The sequence below is a fragment of the Salvelinus sp. IW2-2015 genome, linkage group LG13 (genome assembly GCF_002910315.2).
Source record: "Salvelinus sp. IW2-2015 linkage group LG13, ASM291031v2, whole genome shotgun sequence".
NCBI classification, from domain to species: Eukaryota; Metazoa; Chordata; class Actinopteri; order Salmoniformes; family Salmonidae; genus Salvelinus; species Salvelinus sp. IW2-2015.
The window spans coordinates 10639938-10658686 of record NC_036853.1 but is presented as its reverse complement, the minus strand read 5'-3'; the positions used below and the strand labels follow the sequence as shown (position 1 = coordinate 10658686).

Below are 18749 nucleotides of genomic sequence, written 5' to 3'. Positions count from 1 at the left end.
AAAGAAATTCCACAAATTTACTTTTAAGAAGGCACACCTGTTAATTGAAATGCATTCCAGGTGATTACCTCATGAAGCTGGTTGAGAGAATGTCATGAGATTACAAAGCTGTCATCAAGGAAAACGGTGGCTATTTGAAGAATCTCAAATATAAAATATATTTTCAATTGTTTAACACTTTTTTTATTTACTATATTTCACAGTTTTGATGTCTTCACTATTATTCTACAATATAGAAAATAGTAAAAAAATAAAGAAAAATCCTTGAATGAGTAGGTGTTCTTATCACCTTTTAAGTAATGACCCAGGTGCAGACTGTCATGTTCGTTGAAATGAGCGGACCAAGGTGCAGCGTGCGTAGAGTTCCACATCTTTAATAATGAAACTCACAAAAAACAATAAAGGATAAACGATACGTGAAGCAAATGCAGTGCTCACAGGCACTACACAAAAACAAGATCCCACAAACTAAAGGTGGAAAAAAGGCTGTCTAAGTATGATCCCCAATCAGAGACAACGATAGACAGCTGCCTCTGATTGGGAGCCATACCCGGACAACAAAGAAATAGAAAAACTAGAATGCCCACCCAAATCACACCGCGACCTAACCAAATAGAGAAATAAAAAGGCTCTCTAAGGTCAGGGCGTGACACAGACAGTGTTGAAGAAACTAAAGTTTATTCTTTAAACAGGGGCAGGAAAATGACAGGTCAAGGCTGGCAGGGGTCAATAATTCAGAGGGGATATAAGGCACCGGAACAGCAGGCAAGCTCAGGATCAGGTCAGGCAGAGGTCCGTAATCCACAGTAGTGGGTCAAAGGTACAGGACAACAGGCAGGCTCAGGGTCAGGGCAGGCAGAACGGTCAGAACCGGGAAACTAGAAAACAGGAGCAAGGAACAAGCGGGGGCAGGGAAACAAAACACAGGTAGGTTCTAAGAACAAAACGAACTGGCAACAGACAAACAGAGAACACAGGTATAAATACACAGGGGATACTGGGGAAGATGGGCGACACTTGGTGGGGGGTGGAGACAAGCACAAAGACAGGTGAAACAGATCAGGGCGTGACAGTTCTAAATCTTTGGACCGGTAGTAAAGGTGTTAATGCTAATACGCTCCCTTTTAAGACCATAAGACTGAAAACCTTATAGCTTAGTGATTATCCATAATTCTGTATCATTCATTTGCTCTGAGTCTAGTAAACACTCCCTTTATCTAAAGACTGCCTTATCTTGTTGTTTATTCAGAAAACCATCAGACAAAAGGTTAATAGTGTTCATGGTTTGTCCCTTCTCAGGCGGAGTTTGATGCCAGGCCAGAGTGGGGTGCCAGGTTCATGTCCCTGGCAGGGCTGTGCCAGTCAGTGCTCTGTTGCCGTGTGACTCCCGGCCAGAAGGCTGACGTGGTCACACTCGTTAGGAAAAACACCGCCTCCATCATCATGGCAATAGGTGACGGCGCCAACGACGTGAACATGATCAAGAGTGAGTGTGATGGACAAAAAGGTTGACTGTGAAATTATGTTATGATTTCTGTTCAAAGACAGGGTGTATTTAACATGTTCTTTCTCACTCACTTCTCACTCTCTCTCTCTCTCTCTCTCTCTCTCTCTCTCTCTCTCTCTCTCTCTCTCTCTCTCTCTCTCTCTCTCTCTTCTCTCTCTCTCTCTCTCTCTCTCTCTCTCTCTCTCTCTCTCTCCTCCTCCCTCCTGTAGCGGCTCATATAGGGGTAGGTTTGGCTGGGGTAGAGGGGGGTCAGGCAGTTCAGAATGCTGACTATACCCTGGCCAAGTTCAGATTCCTACAGAGACTCCTATTGGTCCACGGACGCTGGTCGTACCGCCGAATTGCTGTCTTTCTGCGTTACTTCCTGTACAAAACCTGCAGCTTCGCTTTGGTGCACATTTGGTTCGGCTTCTTCAACGGCTTCAGTGCCCAGGTTAGATGGCAACACTGGTCACATTGGTTTAGCACCAGAATCATTCATATAACGCTAATGGTTTACGGGGGAGAGGGTTCTGGGTGGGGAATGACCAATGGGTGGGTTTCCCTGTGGGTCCTGTTTTTGTTTCACATCCATGGGCTTATTAACACTAAAGATAACAATTCCATCGTTAATAATGCATTCGTTTTTTTATGGCAACGCTACCCATTATTTCTTGGAATTTGAAAGGCCTCAATATTGCTATCAAATGTTACAGCTGTCTTGATATCCTAGCAATGAACCAGTGGTGGAAAAAGTATACAATTGTCACACTTGACTTAAAGTAAAGATACCTTAATAAAAAATTACTCAAGTAAAAGTGTTAGTCACCCAGTAAAATACTACTTGAGTAAAAGTCTAAAAGTATTTGGTTTTAAATATACTTAAGTATCAAAAGTAAATGTAATTGCTAAAATATACTTAAGTATCAAAAGTAAAAGTAGAAATCATTTCAAATTCCTTATATTAAGCAAACTAGACAGCACTATTTTCTTGTTTTTTAGTTTATGGCTAGAGGAGCACACTCCAACACTCAGACATCATTTATAAACGAAGCATGTGTGTTTAGTGAGTCCGCCAGATCAGAGGTAGTAGGGATGACCAGGGATGTGTGTGAATTGGACCATTTTCCTGTCCTGCTAAGCATTCAATGTAAGTACTTTTGGGTGTGAAGGAAAATGTATGGAGTAAAACGTACATTATTTTCTTTAGGAATGTAGTGAAGTAAAAGTACAAATTGTCAAAAATATAAATAGTAAAGTTAAGTACAGATACCCTTAAAAACTTCTTAAGTAGTACTTTAGAGTGTTGTTATTTAAGTACTTTACACCACTGCAAAAAAAACTACTCATTCAAGGGTTTTTCTTTATATTTACTATATTCTACATTGTAGAATAATAGTGAAGACATCATATGGAATCATATAGTAACCAAAAAAGTGTTAAACAAATCAAAATATATAAAATATATGTTATATTTCAGATTCTTTACAGAAGCCACCCTTTGCCTTGATAACAGCTTTGCACACTCTTGGCATTCTCTCAACCAGCTTCACCTGAAATGCTTTTCCAACAGTAAAAAAATATATTTAGATTTGTTTAACACTTTTTTGGTTACTATATCAAATCAAATCAAATCAAATTTTATTAGTCACATACACATGGTTAGCAGATGTTAATGCGAGTGTAGCGAAATGTTGTGCTTCTAGTTCCGACAATGCAGTAATAACCAACAAGTAATCTAACCTAACAATTCCACAACTACTACCTTATACACACACACAAGTGTAAAGGGATAAAGAATATGTACATAAAGATATATGAATGAGTGGTGGTACAGAACGGCATGGCAAGATGCAGTATGGTATAGAGTACGGTATATACATATGAGATGAGTACTGTAGGGTATGTAAACATAAAGTGGCATAGTTTAAAGTGGCTAGTGGTACATGTATTACATAAAGATGGCAAGATGCAGTAGATGATATAGAGTACAGTATATACATATGAGATGGGTAATGTAGGGTATGTAAACATTATATTAAGTGGCATTGTTTAAAGTGGCTAGTGGTACATTTTTACATAATTTCCATCAATTCCCATTTTTAAAGTGGCTGGAGTTGAGTCAGTATGTTGGCAGCGGCCGCTAAATGTTAGTGGTGGCTGTTTAACAGTCTGATGGCCTTGAGATAGAAGCTGTTTTTCAGTCTCTCGGTCCCTGCTTTGATGCACCTGTACTGACCTCGCCTTCTGGATGATAGCGGGGTGAACAGGCAGTGGTTGGGTGGTTGTTGTCTTGATGATCTTTATGGCCTTCCTGTGACATCGGGTGGTGTAGGTGTCCTGGAGGGCAGGTAGTTTGCCCTGGTGGTGCGTTCTGCAGACCTCACTACCCTCTGGAGAGCCTTACGGTTGTGGGCGGAGCAGTTGCCGTACCAGGCGGTGATACAGCCCGACAGGATGCTCTCGATTGTGCATCTGTAGAAGTTGGTGAGTGCTTTTGGTGACAAGCCGAATTTCTTCAGCCTCCTGAGGTTGAAGTTTGGAGGGTATATGGTGTTAAATGCTGAGCTGTAATGATGAACAGCATTCTCACATGGGTATTCCTCTTGTCAGATGGGTTAGGGCAGTGTGCAGTGTGGTTGCGATTGCGTCGTCTGTGGACCTATTGGGTCGGTAAGCAAATTGGAGTGGGTCTAGGGTGTCCGGTAGGGTGGAGTGATATGGTCCTTGACTAGTCTCTCAAAGCACTTCATGATGACGAAGTGAGTGCTACGGGGCGGTAGTCGTTTAGCTCAGTTCCTAGCTTTCTTGGGAACAGGAACAATGGTGGCCCTCTTGAAGCATGTGGGAACAGCAGACTGGGATAAGGATTGATTGAATATGTCCGTAAACACACCAGCAGCTGGTCTGCGCATGCTCTGAGGACGCGGCTGGAATGCCGTTGGGCCTGCAGCCTTGCGAGGGTTAACACGTTTAAATGTTTTACTCACCTCGGCTGCAGTGAAGGAGAGCCGCAGGTTTTGGTAGGGGGCCGTGTCAGTGGCACTGTATTGTCCTCAAAGCGGGCAAAAAAGTTGTTTAGCCTGTCTGGGAGCAAGACATCCTGGTCCGCGACGGGGCTGGTTTTCTTTTTGTAATCCGTGATTGACTGTAGACCCTGCCAATTACCTCTTTGTGTGAGCTGTTGAATTGCGACTCGATTTTGTCTCTGTACTGGGACTTAGCCTGTTTGATTGCCTTGCGGAGAGAATAGCTACACTGTTTGTATTCGGTCATGCTTCCGGTCACCTTGCCCTGGTTAAAAGCAGTGGTTCGCGCTTTCAGTTTCACGCGAATGCTGCCGTCAATCCACGGTTTCTGGTTTGGGAATGTTTTAATCGTTGCTGTGGGTAACGATCGTCAATGCACTTCCTAATGAACTCGCTCACCGAATCAGCATATTCGTCAATATTGTTGTTGGACGCAATGCGGAACATATTCCAATCCGCGTGATCGAAGCAGTCTTGAAGCGTGGATTCAGATTGGTCGGACAGCGTTGAAAGACCTGAGCGCGGGAGCTTGTTGTTTTAGTTTTGTTTGTAGGCTGGAATCAACAAATGGAGTCGTGGTCAGCTTTTCCGAAAGGGGGGGAGGGCCTTATATGCGTCGCGGAAATTAGTATAACAATGATCTAGGGTTTTTCCAGCCTGGTAGCACAATCGATATGCTGATAGAATTTAGGGAGTTTTGTTTTTAGATTAGCCTTGTTAAAATCCCCAGCTACGATGAATGCAGCCTCAGGGTGTGTGGTTTCCAGTTTACAAAGAGTCAGATAAAGTTCGTTCAGGGCCATCGATGTGTCTGCTTGGGGGATATATACGGCTGTGATTATGATTGAAGAGAATTCCCTTGGTAGATAATGCGGTCGACATTTGATTGTGAGGAGTTCTAGATCAGGTGAAACGAATGACTTGAGTTCCTGTGTGTTGTTATGATGATCACACCACGTCTCGTTAATCATAAGGCATACCCCCCCGCCCTCTTCTTACCAGAAAGATGTTTGTTTCTGTCGGGGATGCATGAAGAAACCAGCTGGCTGCACCGACTCCGTTAGCGTCTCTTGAGTTAGCCATGTTTCCGTGAAGCAGAGCACGTTGCAATCCATGATGTCTCTCTGCTCTACCCGTGCTCGGATTTCATCAACCTTATTGTCAAGAGACTGGACATTGGCAGTAGTATGCTGGAGTGGAGCGCGATGTGCCCGTTTCCGAAGCCTGACCACGAGACCTCTTTGCCCCTTTTACGGCGTCGCACAGGGTCGCGGCTGGATCAGATCCATTGTATTGGGTGGAAGGCAAAACACTGGATCCGTTTCGGGAAAGTCATATTCCTGGTAGGAACGATGATGAGTTGACGTTAATCGTATATTATTAGTTCCTCCCGACTGTATGTAATGAAACTAAGATTACCTGGGGCATATTATACAATGTAAAATACTAAAACAATACTGCATATTTTCCAAGGAACGCGAAGCGAGGCGGCCATCTCTTTTCGGCGCCGGAAGTAGGATGTATGATTCCATATGTGTTATTTCATAGTTTTGATGTTTACAATGTAGAAATCGTAAAATAAAGAAAAACCCTTGAATGAGTAGTTGTGTCTGAACTTTTGACTGATACTGTACAGTTGAAGTCGGAAGTTTACATCCACTTAGGTTGGAGTCATTAAAATTCGTTTTTCAACCCTCCACGAATTTCTTGTTAACAAACTATAGTTTTTGCAAGTCGGTTAGGACATCTATTTTGTCATGACACAAGTAATTTTTCCAACAATTGTTTACAGACAGATTATTTACTTATAATTCACTTTATCACAATTCCAGTGCTCAGAAGTTTACATACACTAAGTTGACTGTGCCTTTAACAGCTTGGAAAATTCCAGAAAATTTGTCACGGCTTTAGAAGCTTCTGATGGCTAAATGACATCATTTGAGTCAATTGGAGGTGTACTGTGGGTGTATTTCAAGGCCTACCTTCAAACTCAGTGCCTCTTTGCTTGACATCATGAGAAAATCAAAAGAAATCAGCGAAGACAGAAAAAATATTGTAGACCTCCACAAGTCTGGTTCTTCTTTAGGAGCAATTTCCAAACGCCTGAAGGTACCACGTTCATCTGTATAAACAATAGTATGCAAGTATTAACACCATGGAACCACACAGCCGTACATACGATCAGGAAGGAGACGGTTCTGTCTCCTAGAGATGAATGTACTTGGTGGGCGAAAGTGCAAATCAATCCAGAACAACAGCAAAGACTTGTGAAGATGCTGTAGGAACAGGTACAAAAAAAAGAAAAAAAAAAAAAAAAACAAATTCTTTCCCAGTAAAACGAGTCCTATATCGACATAATCTGAAAGGCCGCTCAACAAAGAAGAAGCCACTGCTCCAAAACCGCCATAAAAAAGCCAGACTACGGTTTGCAACTGCACATGGGGACAAAGATCATACTTTTTGAAGAAATGTCCTCTGGTCTGATGAAACAAAAATAGAACTGTTTGGCCATAATGACCATCGTTATGTTTGGAGGAAAAAGGGGGACGCTTGCAAGCCAGAAGAACACCATCCCATCTGTGAAGCACGGGGTGCTAACATCATGTTGTGGGGGTGCTTTGCTGCAGGAGGGACTGGTGCACTTCACAAAATAGATGGCATTATGAGGAAGGAAAATGATATGGATATATTAAAGCAACATCTCAAGACATCAGTCAGGAAGTTAATTAAAGCTTGGTCGCAAATGGGTCTTCCAAATGTACATTGACCCCAAGCATACTTCTAAAGTTGTGGCTTCAGGACAACAAAGTCTCTGATTGTAAATCCAGACCAGGCCTGACTAAGTTCTTTCTAAAATAATGAGGAACTCATCTTCTCTCAACAGAGGAAGCCACCTCGCTGGGAGACCAAGTCTCTCTCAATGATCTCAAAAGGGCATTGGGTAGTATGAATAAAGGCAAATCGCCTGTATGGGACGGTATTGCTTCTGAGCTCTATTTAAATTGTTGAAATCAATTAGGTCCAATATTGCTCAAAATTATTAACACAGCCGTTCACAAGGGTTTATTTAAGATGTGAATACAGCACTAATTTCCCCTTAATAAAACAAAGGTAAGGATGCCACCCAGTGTTCGACACTATGGCCCCAAATCTTTGATAAACACAGATATTAAACTGTTTTCCAAAATGTTGTCATCCCATCTCGAGACGTACTTACCAAAATTGGTCCACACTAACAAAATAAATTATCGCTGGATAACCGCCATCAATTACTACATACTGTATCTAAAATGCTTCATCAGAAACAACAGCTCCTTGACCTGTTTTATCTCTCGATGCATCATTTTTTTTTATAGACTAGATTGGTCATATCTCTGGTCTGTCTTGGAACATACGAGAATTGGCTCCAATTTAATTAATATAATTAAAATGCTATATGCCAATCACATAGCCAAGTTTTAACAGGTCATATCTGCTCCTCTCTGTTCAGAATTACTAAAAGCAGCAGAAAAGGCGATCCAATTTCTCTTTTGCTAATTTTATTCTCAATGGAACATATGCAATTCATCAATCAAAGGAAATAATAGAAATTTCCCTCAAATCTACTGATCATTTAATCTCATTATATGCAAATGATACTTTACCATATCTAGACAATGTATATCAATCGCTCCCAAACGCATTGAAGATCATAGATAAATTCATCGTAATCTCAAGTTATAAAATTGATATAACCAAATCAGCCCTACTGCCTGATGGAAGACTCCACCTCTACCTGTGGAGGCTCCTCAGAAGAGGCAGGGGAGGACCATCCTCAGTGAATTTCATGAACATAAAAATAGTGCAACATTAAAAAAGTTAGCCTTTTTAGATAAAAATATTGTAAATATATTCACGTCACCAAATAATTGATTAAAACAGACTGTTTTGCAAGATCTACAGTAGCCTCAGCAGCACTCTGTAGGGTAGCACCATGATGTAGCCAGAGGACAGCTAGCTTCTGTCCTCCTCTAGATACATTGACTTCAATATTAAACCTAGGCGGCTCATGGTTCTCACCCCCTTCCATAGACTTACACAGTAATTGTGACAACTTCCGGAGGATGTCCTCCAACCTATCAGAGCTCTTGCAGCATGAACTGACATGTCGTCCACCCTATCAAAGGATCAGATAATGTATCTAGTACTGAAAGCATAAGCTACAGCTAGCTAGCACTGCAGCAAATAAAATGTGCTGAGGAGTTGACTCAAAGAGAGAGAAAGATAATAGTTGAACAGTTTTGAACACATTAATTTCTTCCAAAATTAAGGAGAAGCAAAAAGAGAGAGAGAGAGAGAGAGAGAGAGAGAGAGGGAGAGAGAGAGGGAGAGCTAGCTATATTTCCTAGTAAAACATTTTTCACTTTCACTTTCACTTAGCTAATGCAGCTAGTTAGTTTAGCCTACGCAAACACCCGGTTCAAACAGAGAGGGATGCTATGTTAGTTAGCTGGCTATGGCTATCCAACACTGGAAAAAGATGGCACCGACAGACATGGCAGCTCTGCTTCTAGCTCCTAAGCAACTTTGGTGTATTTTCTTTTTGTGTGTATTATTTCTTACATTATTACCCCAGAAAGTTTTTTGTGTTATTAGATACAGCCGGAAATAACTTTTGGATATCAGAGCGGCGGTAACTCACCTGCATTACGACCAGGAATACGACTTTCCCGAATTGGATCCTTTGTTCGAACACTCCATGGCAATTTAACTTATCCCAGAGGCTGCTCCAAGACGCCACCGGTGGAGAAGAGGTATTCGGAGTGTACTTCTAGTCTGACGCAGGAGGCGTGCACATCATCCACTGGGTCGAGTACATTACTCGCTAATGTTCAGTCTCCAGACAATGAAGTAGACGAGCTCAAGGCTAGGATCACCTTCCAGAGAGACGTCAGGGACTGTAACATTCTCTGTTTCACAGAATCATGGCTCTTTCCGGATATACTGTCCCCGTTCAATACAGCCAGCTGGGTTCTCAGTACATCGCGCAGACAGGAATAAAGAACTCTCCTGGAAGAAGAAAGACGGGGCTGTAAGTTTTATGATTAACCACTCATGGTGTGATTGTGATAACATACAGAAACTCAAGTCCTTTTGTTCACCCGACCTAGAATACCTCACAATCAAATGCCGACCGTATTACCTCCCAAGGGAATTCTCTTCGGTTATAGTCACAGCCGTGTAGATTCCCCCTCAAGCCGATACCACGACAGCCCTCAAGGAACTACACTGGACTTTGTGCAAACTGGAAACCACATATCCTGAGGCCCCATTTATTGTAGCTGGGAATTTTAACAAAGCAAATTTGAGGAAAACGCTACCAAAGTTCTATCAACAAATTGACTGTAGTACTTGCGCTGCTAAAACACTTGACCACTACCTCCAAGGCCCTCCCCCACCCTCCCTTCAGCAAATCAGATCATGACTCCATTTTGCTCATCCCTTCCTATAGGCACAAAACTCAAACAAGAAGTACCTGTGCTTAGGTCTATTCAACGCTGGTCTGACAAATCGGAATCGATGCTTCAAGATTGTTTTGATCACGCGGACTGGGAAGTGTTTCGGGTAGCCTCTGAGAATAACATCAACATATATACTGACACGGTGACTGACTTCATCATTTCCCACTGTGATTATTAAAACCTACCCAAATCGTAAACCGTGGATAGATGGCAGCATTCGCACAAAACTGAAAGCACGAACCACCGCATTTAACTATGGCAAGGTGACTGGGAATATGGTTGAATACAAACAGTGTAGTTATTCCCTCTATAAGGTAATCAAACTGGCAAAAACTCAGTACAGAGACAAAGTGGAGTCGCCGAAGACGTATGTGGCAGGGTCTACAGACAATCACAGATTACAAAGGGAAAACCAGCCAAGTCACGGACACCGATGTCTTGCTCCCGGACAAGTTAAACACCTTCTTCGTCCGCTTTGAGGATAACACGGTGCCACACATGGCCCGCTCCCAAGGACTGTGGGCTCTTGTTCTCCGTGGCTGATGAGTGTAAGACATTTAAACGTGTTAACCCTCGCAAGGCTGCCAGCCCAGACGTTATCCCTAGCCGCGTCCTCAGAGCATGCGCATGCTGGCTGGAGTATTTACGGACATATTCAATCTCTCCCTATTCCAGTCTGCTGTCCCCACTTGCTTCAAGATGGCCACCATTGTTCCTGTAGCTGAGAAAGCAAAGGTAACTGAACTAAATTACTATCGCCCCATAGCACTCGCTTCTGTCATCATGAAGTGCTTTGAGAGGGTAATTAAGGATCATATCACCTCTCCCTTACCTGACACCCTAGACCCACTTCAATTTATGATCGCACTGCACACTGCCCTATCCCATCTGGACAAGTGGAATACCTATGTAAGAATGCTGTTCATTGACTATAGCTCAGCCTTCAACACCAGGTGGTGAAGGTAGGAAACAACACCTTCACTTCGCTGATCCTCAACACAGGGGCCCCACAAGGGTGCGTGCTCAGCCCCCTCCTGTACTCCGTGTTCACCCACGACTGCGTGGCCACGCATGCCTCCAACTCAATCATCAAGTTTGCAGATGACACAACAGTTGTAGGCCTGATTACCAACAATGACGAGATAGCTTACAGGGAGGAGGTGAGGGCCCTGGTGGAGTGGTGCCAAGAAATTAACCTCTCCCTCAACATTAACAAAACAAAGGAGCTTAAACGTACATGAATTTGGGGATAACGGGGATTAACATACATGAATTTGTCCAATAGAAACTCTTGTTTGCAATTATTGGACTAATGATTACACCCTAGATCAGCTAGATGCAGTCAAGAGTGCAAAGCGGTATTGAATGTGTCACTGTCTGTCACCTTGATTACTCAAAATTATCTCGACCTGTGCACCTACGTTGTAGTCTTTCATTCATAGGCTAGATTGTAGCAACCTCATGATGGGTACAGAGAACATTTAAGACTGATGTAGTAGCCTCAACCTATCGATGTTACATTGAACTGGGTGAATGGGATTGAATGACAGTCATCCAATATGCTGTAATAGAAATAAGTCCATGTTCATTAAAAAAAGTATAATTCTCCCTCATCTTAAACGGCACCGACCGCCACTGGTCTCTGCTCATGGAATCGCAGTTGTTTCCCATTTTACATATTTGGGAGTAGATATATTTCCTTCCTTGGATAAAACCACTGTCAGAAACCTTAACAGAACGCTCAAATCAATTCAATCCAACCTCAGTAGATGGAATAACTTTCCAGTTGCTTTAACCGGCAGAATAAATATTATTGAAATTAATATATTGCCCTGGCTGAATTTCTGTAGTTCAATGCTTCCCATGGCTTCCCCTTCTGGCTATTGAAAAACAATGTAACTGGTAATCAAGGTAATCAAAATGGCATGCCCATACTCCAATATTTCACAATAATGCCTTGCAATACGGAGGGAGGCCTTTTACATCCCAGCCAACAGTCCAAATGTGGAAACCGTACCCTTGGCGATATCATGTACAGTAATGGTTTGAGAACATTCCAAGATTTGAAAGATACATACACATTACCAGGCAACTCCTTTTTTCTATATTTACAACTTAGGTCAGCTATCCTGGCCTATGGAGTCTCTCGGGAAACGCAACTCCCGAACCATCCAATTATGGAATTTATAAATAAATTATCAACTTTTGGAAAGCTCATATTCTGAGCCAGCCATTAAAAAGTATGGTCCACAGATCTGACTGAATCTGAACGACCGTTTAACTGGAAGAGAATATGGAAAAATATGACATTGGCATCCAGCAATCTAAACCAATTTATACATTTTAAGTTTGTTCACAGACTGTATTTAACACCAAGGAAACGTTTTACGATTAAATTGGCCCCAACTCCCACCTCTTCACTGTGTCCCCTAAATCAGGTAGCCACTTTCCTTCATATGATGTAGGAGTGCCCTGCAGTTAAATGTTTCTGGGGCAAAGTTACAAAATTAATTTAGAAGTGCTTGAATGTAAATATTCATGCTTTGCATCTATTATGTTACATAACGATGATAGCTCCTTGAATCTCTCAATCAATCAGAGACTGTTACAGCTGGCTGTTGGCTGGGGTTGGGGGAATGGGAGGCCCTTTTCTTTTTTTGTTTTCTTTTCCTGTTTATACTTAATTTATTATTAATTAAACAAAAAATATGATCCTTTGTAATGTTTTTATTTTATGTTCTCTTCTTTTTTTCTTCTTCTTTGGAGTGGCAGCCCACAGGTACAATGTATATATAATGAATAGAAAATATATGGATTATGAAATTATATGAATGTAAATACCTGTAACCCCCCCCAACAAATACCCCCCAAATCATATAATGGAACTGCAACCTTTTTTTAAAGAGCCCAATGTTTTAGCCATTTTCTGTGCTGTTTTCTTCCAGTCTCTGTATGAGAATTGGTTCATCATCCTGTACACTGTGTTCTACACTGCAATGCCAGTAGAATGCCTGGGCATTTTTGAGCAGGTAAGAGAAAAGAGAAAGGCATCTTTGTAACGAGGTGTGAAATCTCAAAGGGCCCAGTGTTTCTGTTTTACACCATGTGGCCATGGACACACTCCTGACTCTTACCATACTGTTGTTTGATCTGCTCTCTCCTATAGGATGTGAGTGCAGAGTGCAGTCTGAGCTGGCCGGAGCTCTACAAGGTTGGCCAGAGACAGGAGCTGTTCAACACCTGGCTGCTGGCTGCCACCCTGCTCCATGCCCTCTACACCTCTCTGGTTCTCTTCTTTATGCCCCTGGGGGTCTTCTACAACTCTGCCCTGGACTACCAGACCATGGCCGTCACTGTCAGCATAGCATTGTTGTTCTCTGCCACCATTGAGGTTAAAAGAGTTAGAGGTCATGGAACGGACGTAAACAGTTCTATGAAGTTACACATCACTGCTGATTATCGTTGATGATTATGATACATGTATTGACATGGACATTGTGTGTTGGTTTGTGTGTCTCAGATCATTCTCCTGACCAGACACTGGACTAAGTGGAGTGTGGCTGCGATGTGTGTCAGCTTTGGCCTGTTCTTTGTGTGTACGCCTATCACTCACAGTCCCAAGCTATTTGAGATGTCCCCAGTTGACTACTACTTCCCTGGTACACACCTCACTTCTACCACTGTCTTAACATTGATATTTTATACTGTCTTGAACTGACTATGTGTGTGGTAATATTGAGGTGGTTGGGTGTGTCTGTCTGTGGTCTGATCAGGTGTGTCTCAGAATGCCTTCCCCAGCCCGGTGGTGTGGTTCACAGCCCTGCTGACAGCCTGGACTGCTGTCCTACCCTCCTTTACCATCCACACCCTCAACATCATCCTCACTAACCCAGACAAACATAGGGTGAGACTGCATTGACTCTGTTGTGGTGTGTGTGTGTGTGTGTGTGTGTTGTGTGTGTGTGTGTGTGTGTGTGTGTGTGTGTGTGTGTGTGTGTGTGTGTGTGTGTGTGTGTGTGTGTGTGTGTGTGTGTGTGTGTGTGTGTGTGTGTGTGTGCGCATGTGGAATGGCCATGTTACATTACCCACAGTGAGAGAAGTCATGTTTCCTGTTCTCTGATTTCCCCCAGGTTCACATCACCAAGCACGGGCCTGTAGAGCTGCAGAAGTCTGGCTTCAGGAGAGGAGACTCCCACCGCCGCTCCTCCTACGCCATGTCTCAGGGCCGAGGCATCGGCCGTCTCATCACTTCTGGAGCTAGTCGCCGTAGCACAGCTCCCCCGGTGGACAGGAGGGGAACTTTAGGTGAAAATGTCACACTAGCAGGCCAAACACAGAGCGATGATGCTCCGAAGAATATTACTGAAAATGGTTCATCCAAATAGATGGAAATGGGATTGAGAATGTGTGTAGGTCCCTCCACAACTACAAGAATAATATATTTTCTACAGCAGTAAAAACATTGCAAATAGGGCCTTTCTATAGGGTCATAGTTTAACCCATGATTTAGCACTGGTAGTTCAGCACCTTGGACAGCAGAATCCCAGACCGGGGTGTAGCTGTTCAAATGATGGTTGGATGATATGGGAGTGGTTTGTGAGGATGGCATACAGATGTACGATCTTAATTTGATCACCCTGTTGCAGGAGATACACTACATTACCAAACATCTGTGGACTCCTGCTGGTTGAACATTTCATTCCAAAATCATGGGCATTAATATGGAGTTGGTTCCCACGTTGCTGCTTTAACAGCTTCCACTCTTCTGGAAAGGCTTCTCATTAGATGTTGGAACATTGCCAGTCAAGTTTTTACACACCGATCTCGACAAACCATTTCTGTATGGACTTCGCTCCATGCACGGAGGCATTGTCATGCTGAAACAAGAAAGGGCCTTCCCCAAACTGTTGCCGAAAAGTCTGAAGGACAGAATCGTCTAGAATGTAATTGTATGCTGTAGCGTTAAGATTTCCCTTCACTGGAACTAAGGGGCCTAGCCCGAACCATGAAAAACAGCCCCAGACCATTATTCCTTTTCCACCAAACCTTACAGTTGGCACTGTGCATTTGGGCAGGTAGCGTTCTCCTGGCATCCGCCAAACCCTGATTCATCTACTGGACTGCCAGATGGTGACGTGTGACTCATCACTCCAGAAAATGTGTTTCCACTGCTCCAGAGTCCAATGGCGGCGAGCTTAACACCACTCCAGCCGACGCTTGGCATTGCGCATGGTGATCTTAGGCTTGTGTGCGGCTGCTCGGCCATGGAAACCCATTTCGTGCAGCTCCTGACTAACAGTTATTGTGCTGACATTGCTTCCAGAGGCAGTTTGGAATTCGGTAGTGAATGTTGCATTTTTACGCACTACGCGCTTCAGCACTCGGTGGTCCCGTTCTGTGAGCTTGTGTGACCTACCACTTTGCGACTGAGCCGTTGTTGCTCCTAGATGTTTCCACTTCACAATAACAGTACTTCCAGTTGATCAGGGCAACTCTACCAGGGCAGATATTTGACAAACTGACTTGTTGGAAAGGTGGCATCCTATGACGGTGCCACGTTGAAAATCACTGAGCTCTTCAGTAAGGCCATTCTACTGCCAATGTCTGTCTATGGTGCTTGCATGGCTGTGTTCTCAATTTTATACACCTGTCAGCAACGGGTGTGGCTGAAATAGCTGAATCCACTCATTTGAAGGGATATAAACATACTTTGTATATATACAGTAGTGCATTTCCTGTAATGCTGAAAATGCATAACTTGTAGTGTATTTGAAGTTTAAAAAGGCTTCTGAAGTTTGTAATTTACCTTACGAAATATGTATCAACTCCTACAAAAATGTAAATTAATTATATAATCCACATAATAATTCACATGTCCTGTTGTTGCAGGATTATTTTCCTCCTGTAGCAAACTGTCTCAAATTGAAATCCTACATTTGTATGATTTTCTGTTCTCTTTTGTATGCATTTTTTCTAAATAAATGATATTTGACACCTTATTGGTTTAAAAATCATATTTTTATTTCAGCAGTCACCTACATTGTTAAATTAGATGAATTCAATACACCTTGGGATGCATAGTAATTGAGAGAAGATTGTTTGGATTGCAACATACTGTAGGATGTGTGTGCCCCATGTTTTGGGGTATACATTTGTGTATTTGCCCATAGAACATTACATCCTTTCAAGAGTGAAAACAAAAAAACTGAGACAGCACAGATGTTTTACAATTGTTTTATTTGTTAATTTGTTTCAAAACACGCAATTTACCCATATTATCCTTTTTAAATTCTTATTTTCTGTAACGGTTATTACTCCGATTTTTTTCCCTTCTCGAAAGTATCCACTAAAGCTAAATAAAGAGTTATCCACAGGCTCTCCTGCTTCTGCAGTAGGAGGAGGGACAAGAGGCTCTCAGTGTGTTGGGCCTTCAGCACAGGTGTGTGTGTGTGTGTGTGTGTGTGTGTGTGTGTGTGTGTGTGTGTGTGTGTGTGTGTGTGTGTGTGTGTGTGTGCTGGTGTGTGTGTGTTGTGTGTGTGTGTGTGTGTGTGTGTGTGTGTGTGTGTGTGTGTGTGTGTGTTTGTGTGTGTTTTCTAACAGCAAGGGAGGCATGTTTACATGGCCAGTGTTGAAATCACTCACAGGAAACTAGAGCAGCTTTAAGAGCTGGGCATGGTCTCGGTTCAGTTGTCAGATTGTCATACCTCTGAATTCATCTTTGGTTTTTAGCAAATGCTCTCAAAGCGCAGACTTGTCTGTAATTCCATGCAGGTGAGTGAGTTTGTGTGTATGTGTGTGTGTGTGTGTGTGTATGAGCATGTGTACTGTAAGTCGCCCTTGCCTTTAAAGAGTGCTCCTTCCATATGGATGTCTCTGCATTGATTGATTGGGGCCTTCGTTGCCCCTGAACAGAGACTATACAGTACAACATTGTAACACATTGAACCATGTAGCAAATTGATTTAGTCTACCCACTTGGGCATGGACTCCATTTCATGTAAATGACAGTTTGGGGTCTTTCTAAAAGCTGTAAAAGCACAGTCTGGTACACACTAGAGAGTCAGTGCTGCAGTGCCTCTCTTCTCCAGGCCCTCTCTACAGTACCCTGAGTGACTGAAGCTGCTAAACCCACTCTGGCGGAAACCGGGAAGGGGGCAGATGTCATGAAATGGAAAGGGTAGGTGGGGGATAGAAGTTTGTACACTCTGACCCAGCAGCAATGATTAAGATTGGGGGGTCAGGTGTTTGCATAGTTTTCTGTGCAAAAGCCACCAGCCAGAGCCTCATATCTCTCATGGCTGGTTTCATCAACATTAGATCAGCAGGAGACCATGTTGGACAGGGGTCAGATGGGAAATGTAGTAACAGCTGTCTTGCATTGCACAGCACTGCATTGTGGGTTGCGTAGTTTGCATTGGGTTAATCATATAGACAAGGGGTGTCAGAGTAGGAGTGTCTCGAGGTAAGGTATAACTGTTTGGTTTGAGTTGTTTGTAATGATGTGTTGTTTGTGATGAGATTGATGATAGGGTGTGGGGTGGTGGGTAGTAGTGGGTAGTGGGCATATTTTTGCAGTCGGCGCAATACATCTGTAAATGACCCAGAGAGCCTCTTTTCCCGATTTCTCCTTCCAACCCCCCCTGCTGGCCTGTCCTCTCTCTACCTTTTTCTTGTTTTGAAACTGATTGTCTTCTACCATCACAAAGACACTTGGTTCTGATTGATTAACAGGCACCAGAAGAGGGAGAGCACAGTGAGACTGGGGTGTTAACCGGGTCTGACTGCAGGCAGACTGGCAACTTTACATCCCAAAGGAAGATGATGCACATATGCTGTTTAACAGTAGATGAACATTTCTGGTTGGAGGGGTCAGTTGCCAATGTACTGGTTGGTTGGTAAATGTTAGAATTTCGCTTGACAAAGATTGCAAACCAAAGAAAGATCACTTCTTCAGATAAATACAAATGCAGGCACACATACACACACAGACTGAAGAAAATGATGGCATACAGTACATACAGGCCTGTGGCTTAGTCCCTCTGATTAACTCCAAGGAAACAACCCGGCCTTGGAAAAGCAGGACAGCCACCAACAGGACCATGTTAGTAGCCAGGCTGAGGAATGAGATTGAATGAGATTGATTGGAGAGGAGGGGTGGAACCTCCCCCAGCACACTGTCCCCTACTGTCAGGATTTATATGCATTAAAAAAACATGGGGAGGGGAGAGGGTTGCAACAACACATGCACACAACCAGAGAATCCAACAGTGACAAAAATTTCTAAAAACAAATGCCAAATCCCGACCCCAGCCCACCCTTTTGCTAAATACCCCCCTCCATCCACCTCAGTCTTTCCTTCCTCTTATCGCACGAAATCACAGGTCATTCCTGTAGGTTTCTATACAGTTATACAATATCCATGCAGAAAAAAAAGGTTGCACCCCCCTTTCAGTGAGAGGTGCTGTTTTTTATATTTTAATAACATCAGGAGTACTTGAACACACTCAGGAACCTTCAAAAGTAACTGTGAAATTGTTTTGGAGAAAAGAGAACAAAATGGCAGAAGAAAGCTTGGGATGAGTAAAAAAACATCTTCCTAAGGTTGATATTCAAATTATGCTTTTTTTTTATCCGATCCAAATCCGTTACATTTTTTTTTTCTTTAAAAATACACACCTCAAATAGCTGTGTTAAGTAGCTCTTGTAGCCCTCTCTCTCTTCCCTTCCTCTTCT

The 18749-nt window shown here is 42.9% G+C and overlaps 1 protein-coding gene across 1 annotated transcript in view; it reads left to right on the top strand.

Moving 5' to 3' along the window:
• Positions 1-16015, top strand: part of atp8b3 (ATPase phospholipid transporting 8B3) — a 40239-nt gene extending 24224 nt beyond the window's left edge. Inside the window, exons 24-30 of the mRNA XM_023998635.2 lie at positions 1300-1486; positions 1717-1940; positions 12962-13045; positions 13183-13407; positions 13537-13675; positions 13790-13920; positions 14147-16015. Coding sequence (XP_023854403.1) covers positions 1300-1486; positions 1717-1940; positions 12962-13045; positions 13183-13407; positions 13537-13675; positions 13790-13920; positions 14147-14401 — 1245 coding nt within the window. The 3' untranslated portion in view covers positions 14402-16015. The remainder of the gene's footprint in view (positions 1-1299; positions 1487-1716; positions 1941-12961; positions 13046-13182; positions 13408-13536; positions 13676-13789; positions 13921-14146) is intronic.
• Positions 16016-18749: the final 2734 nt, after the last annotated feature.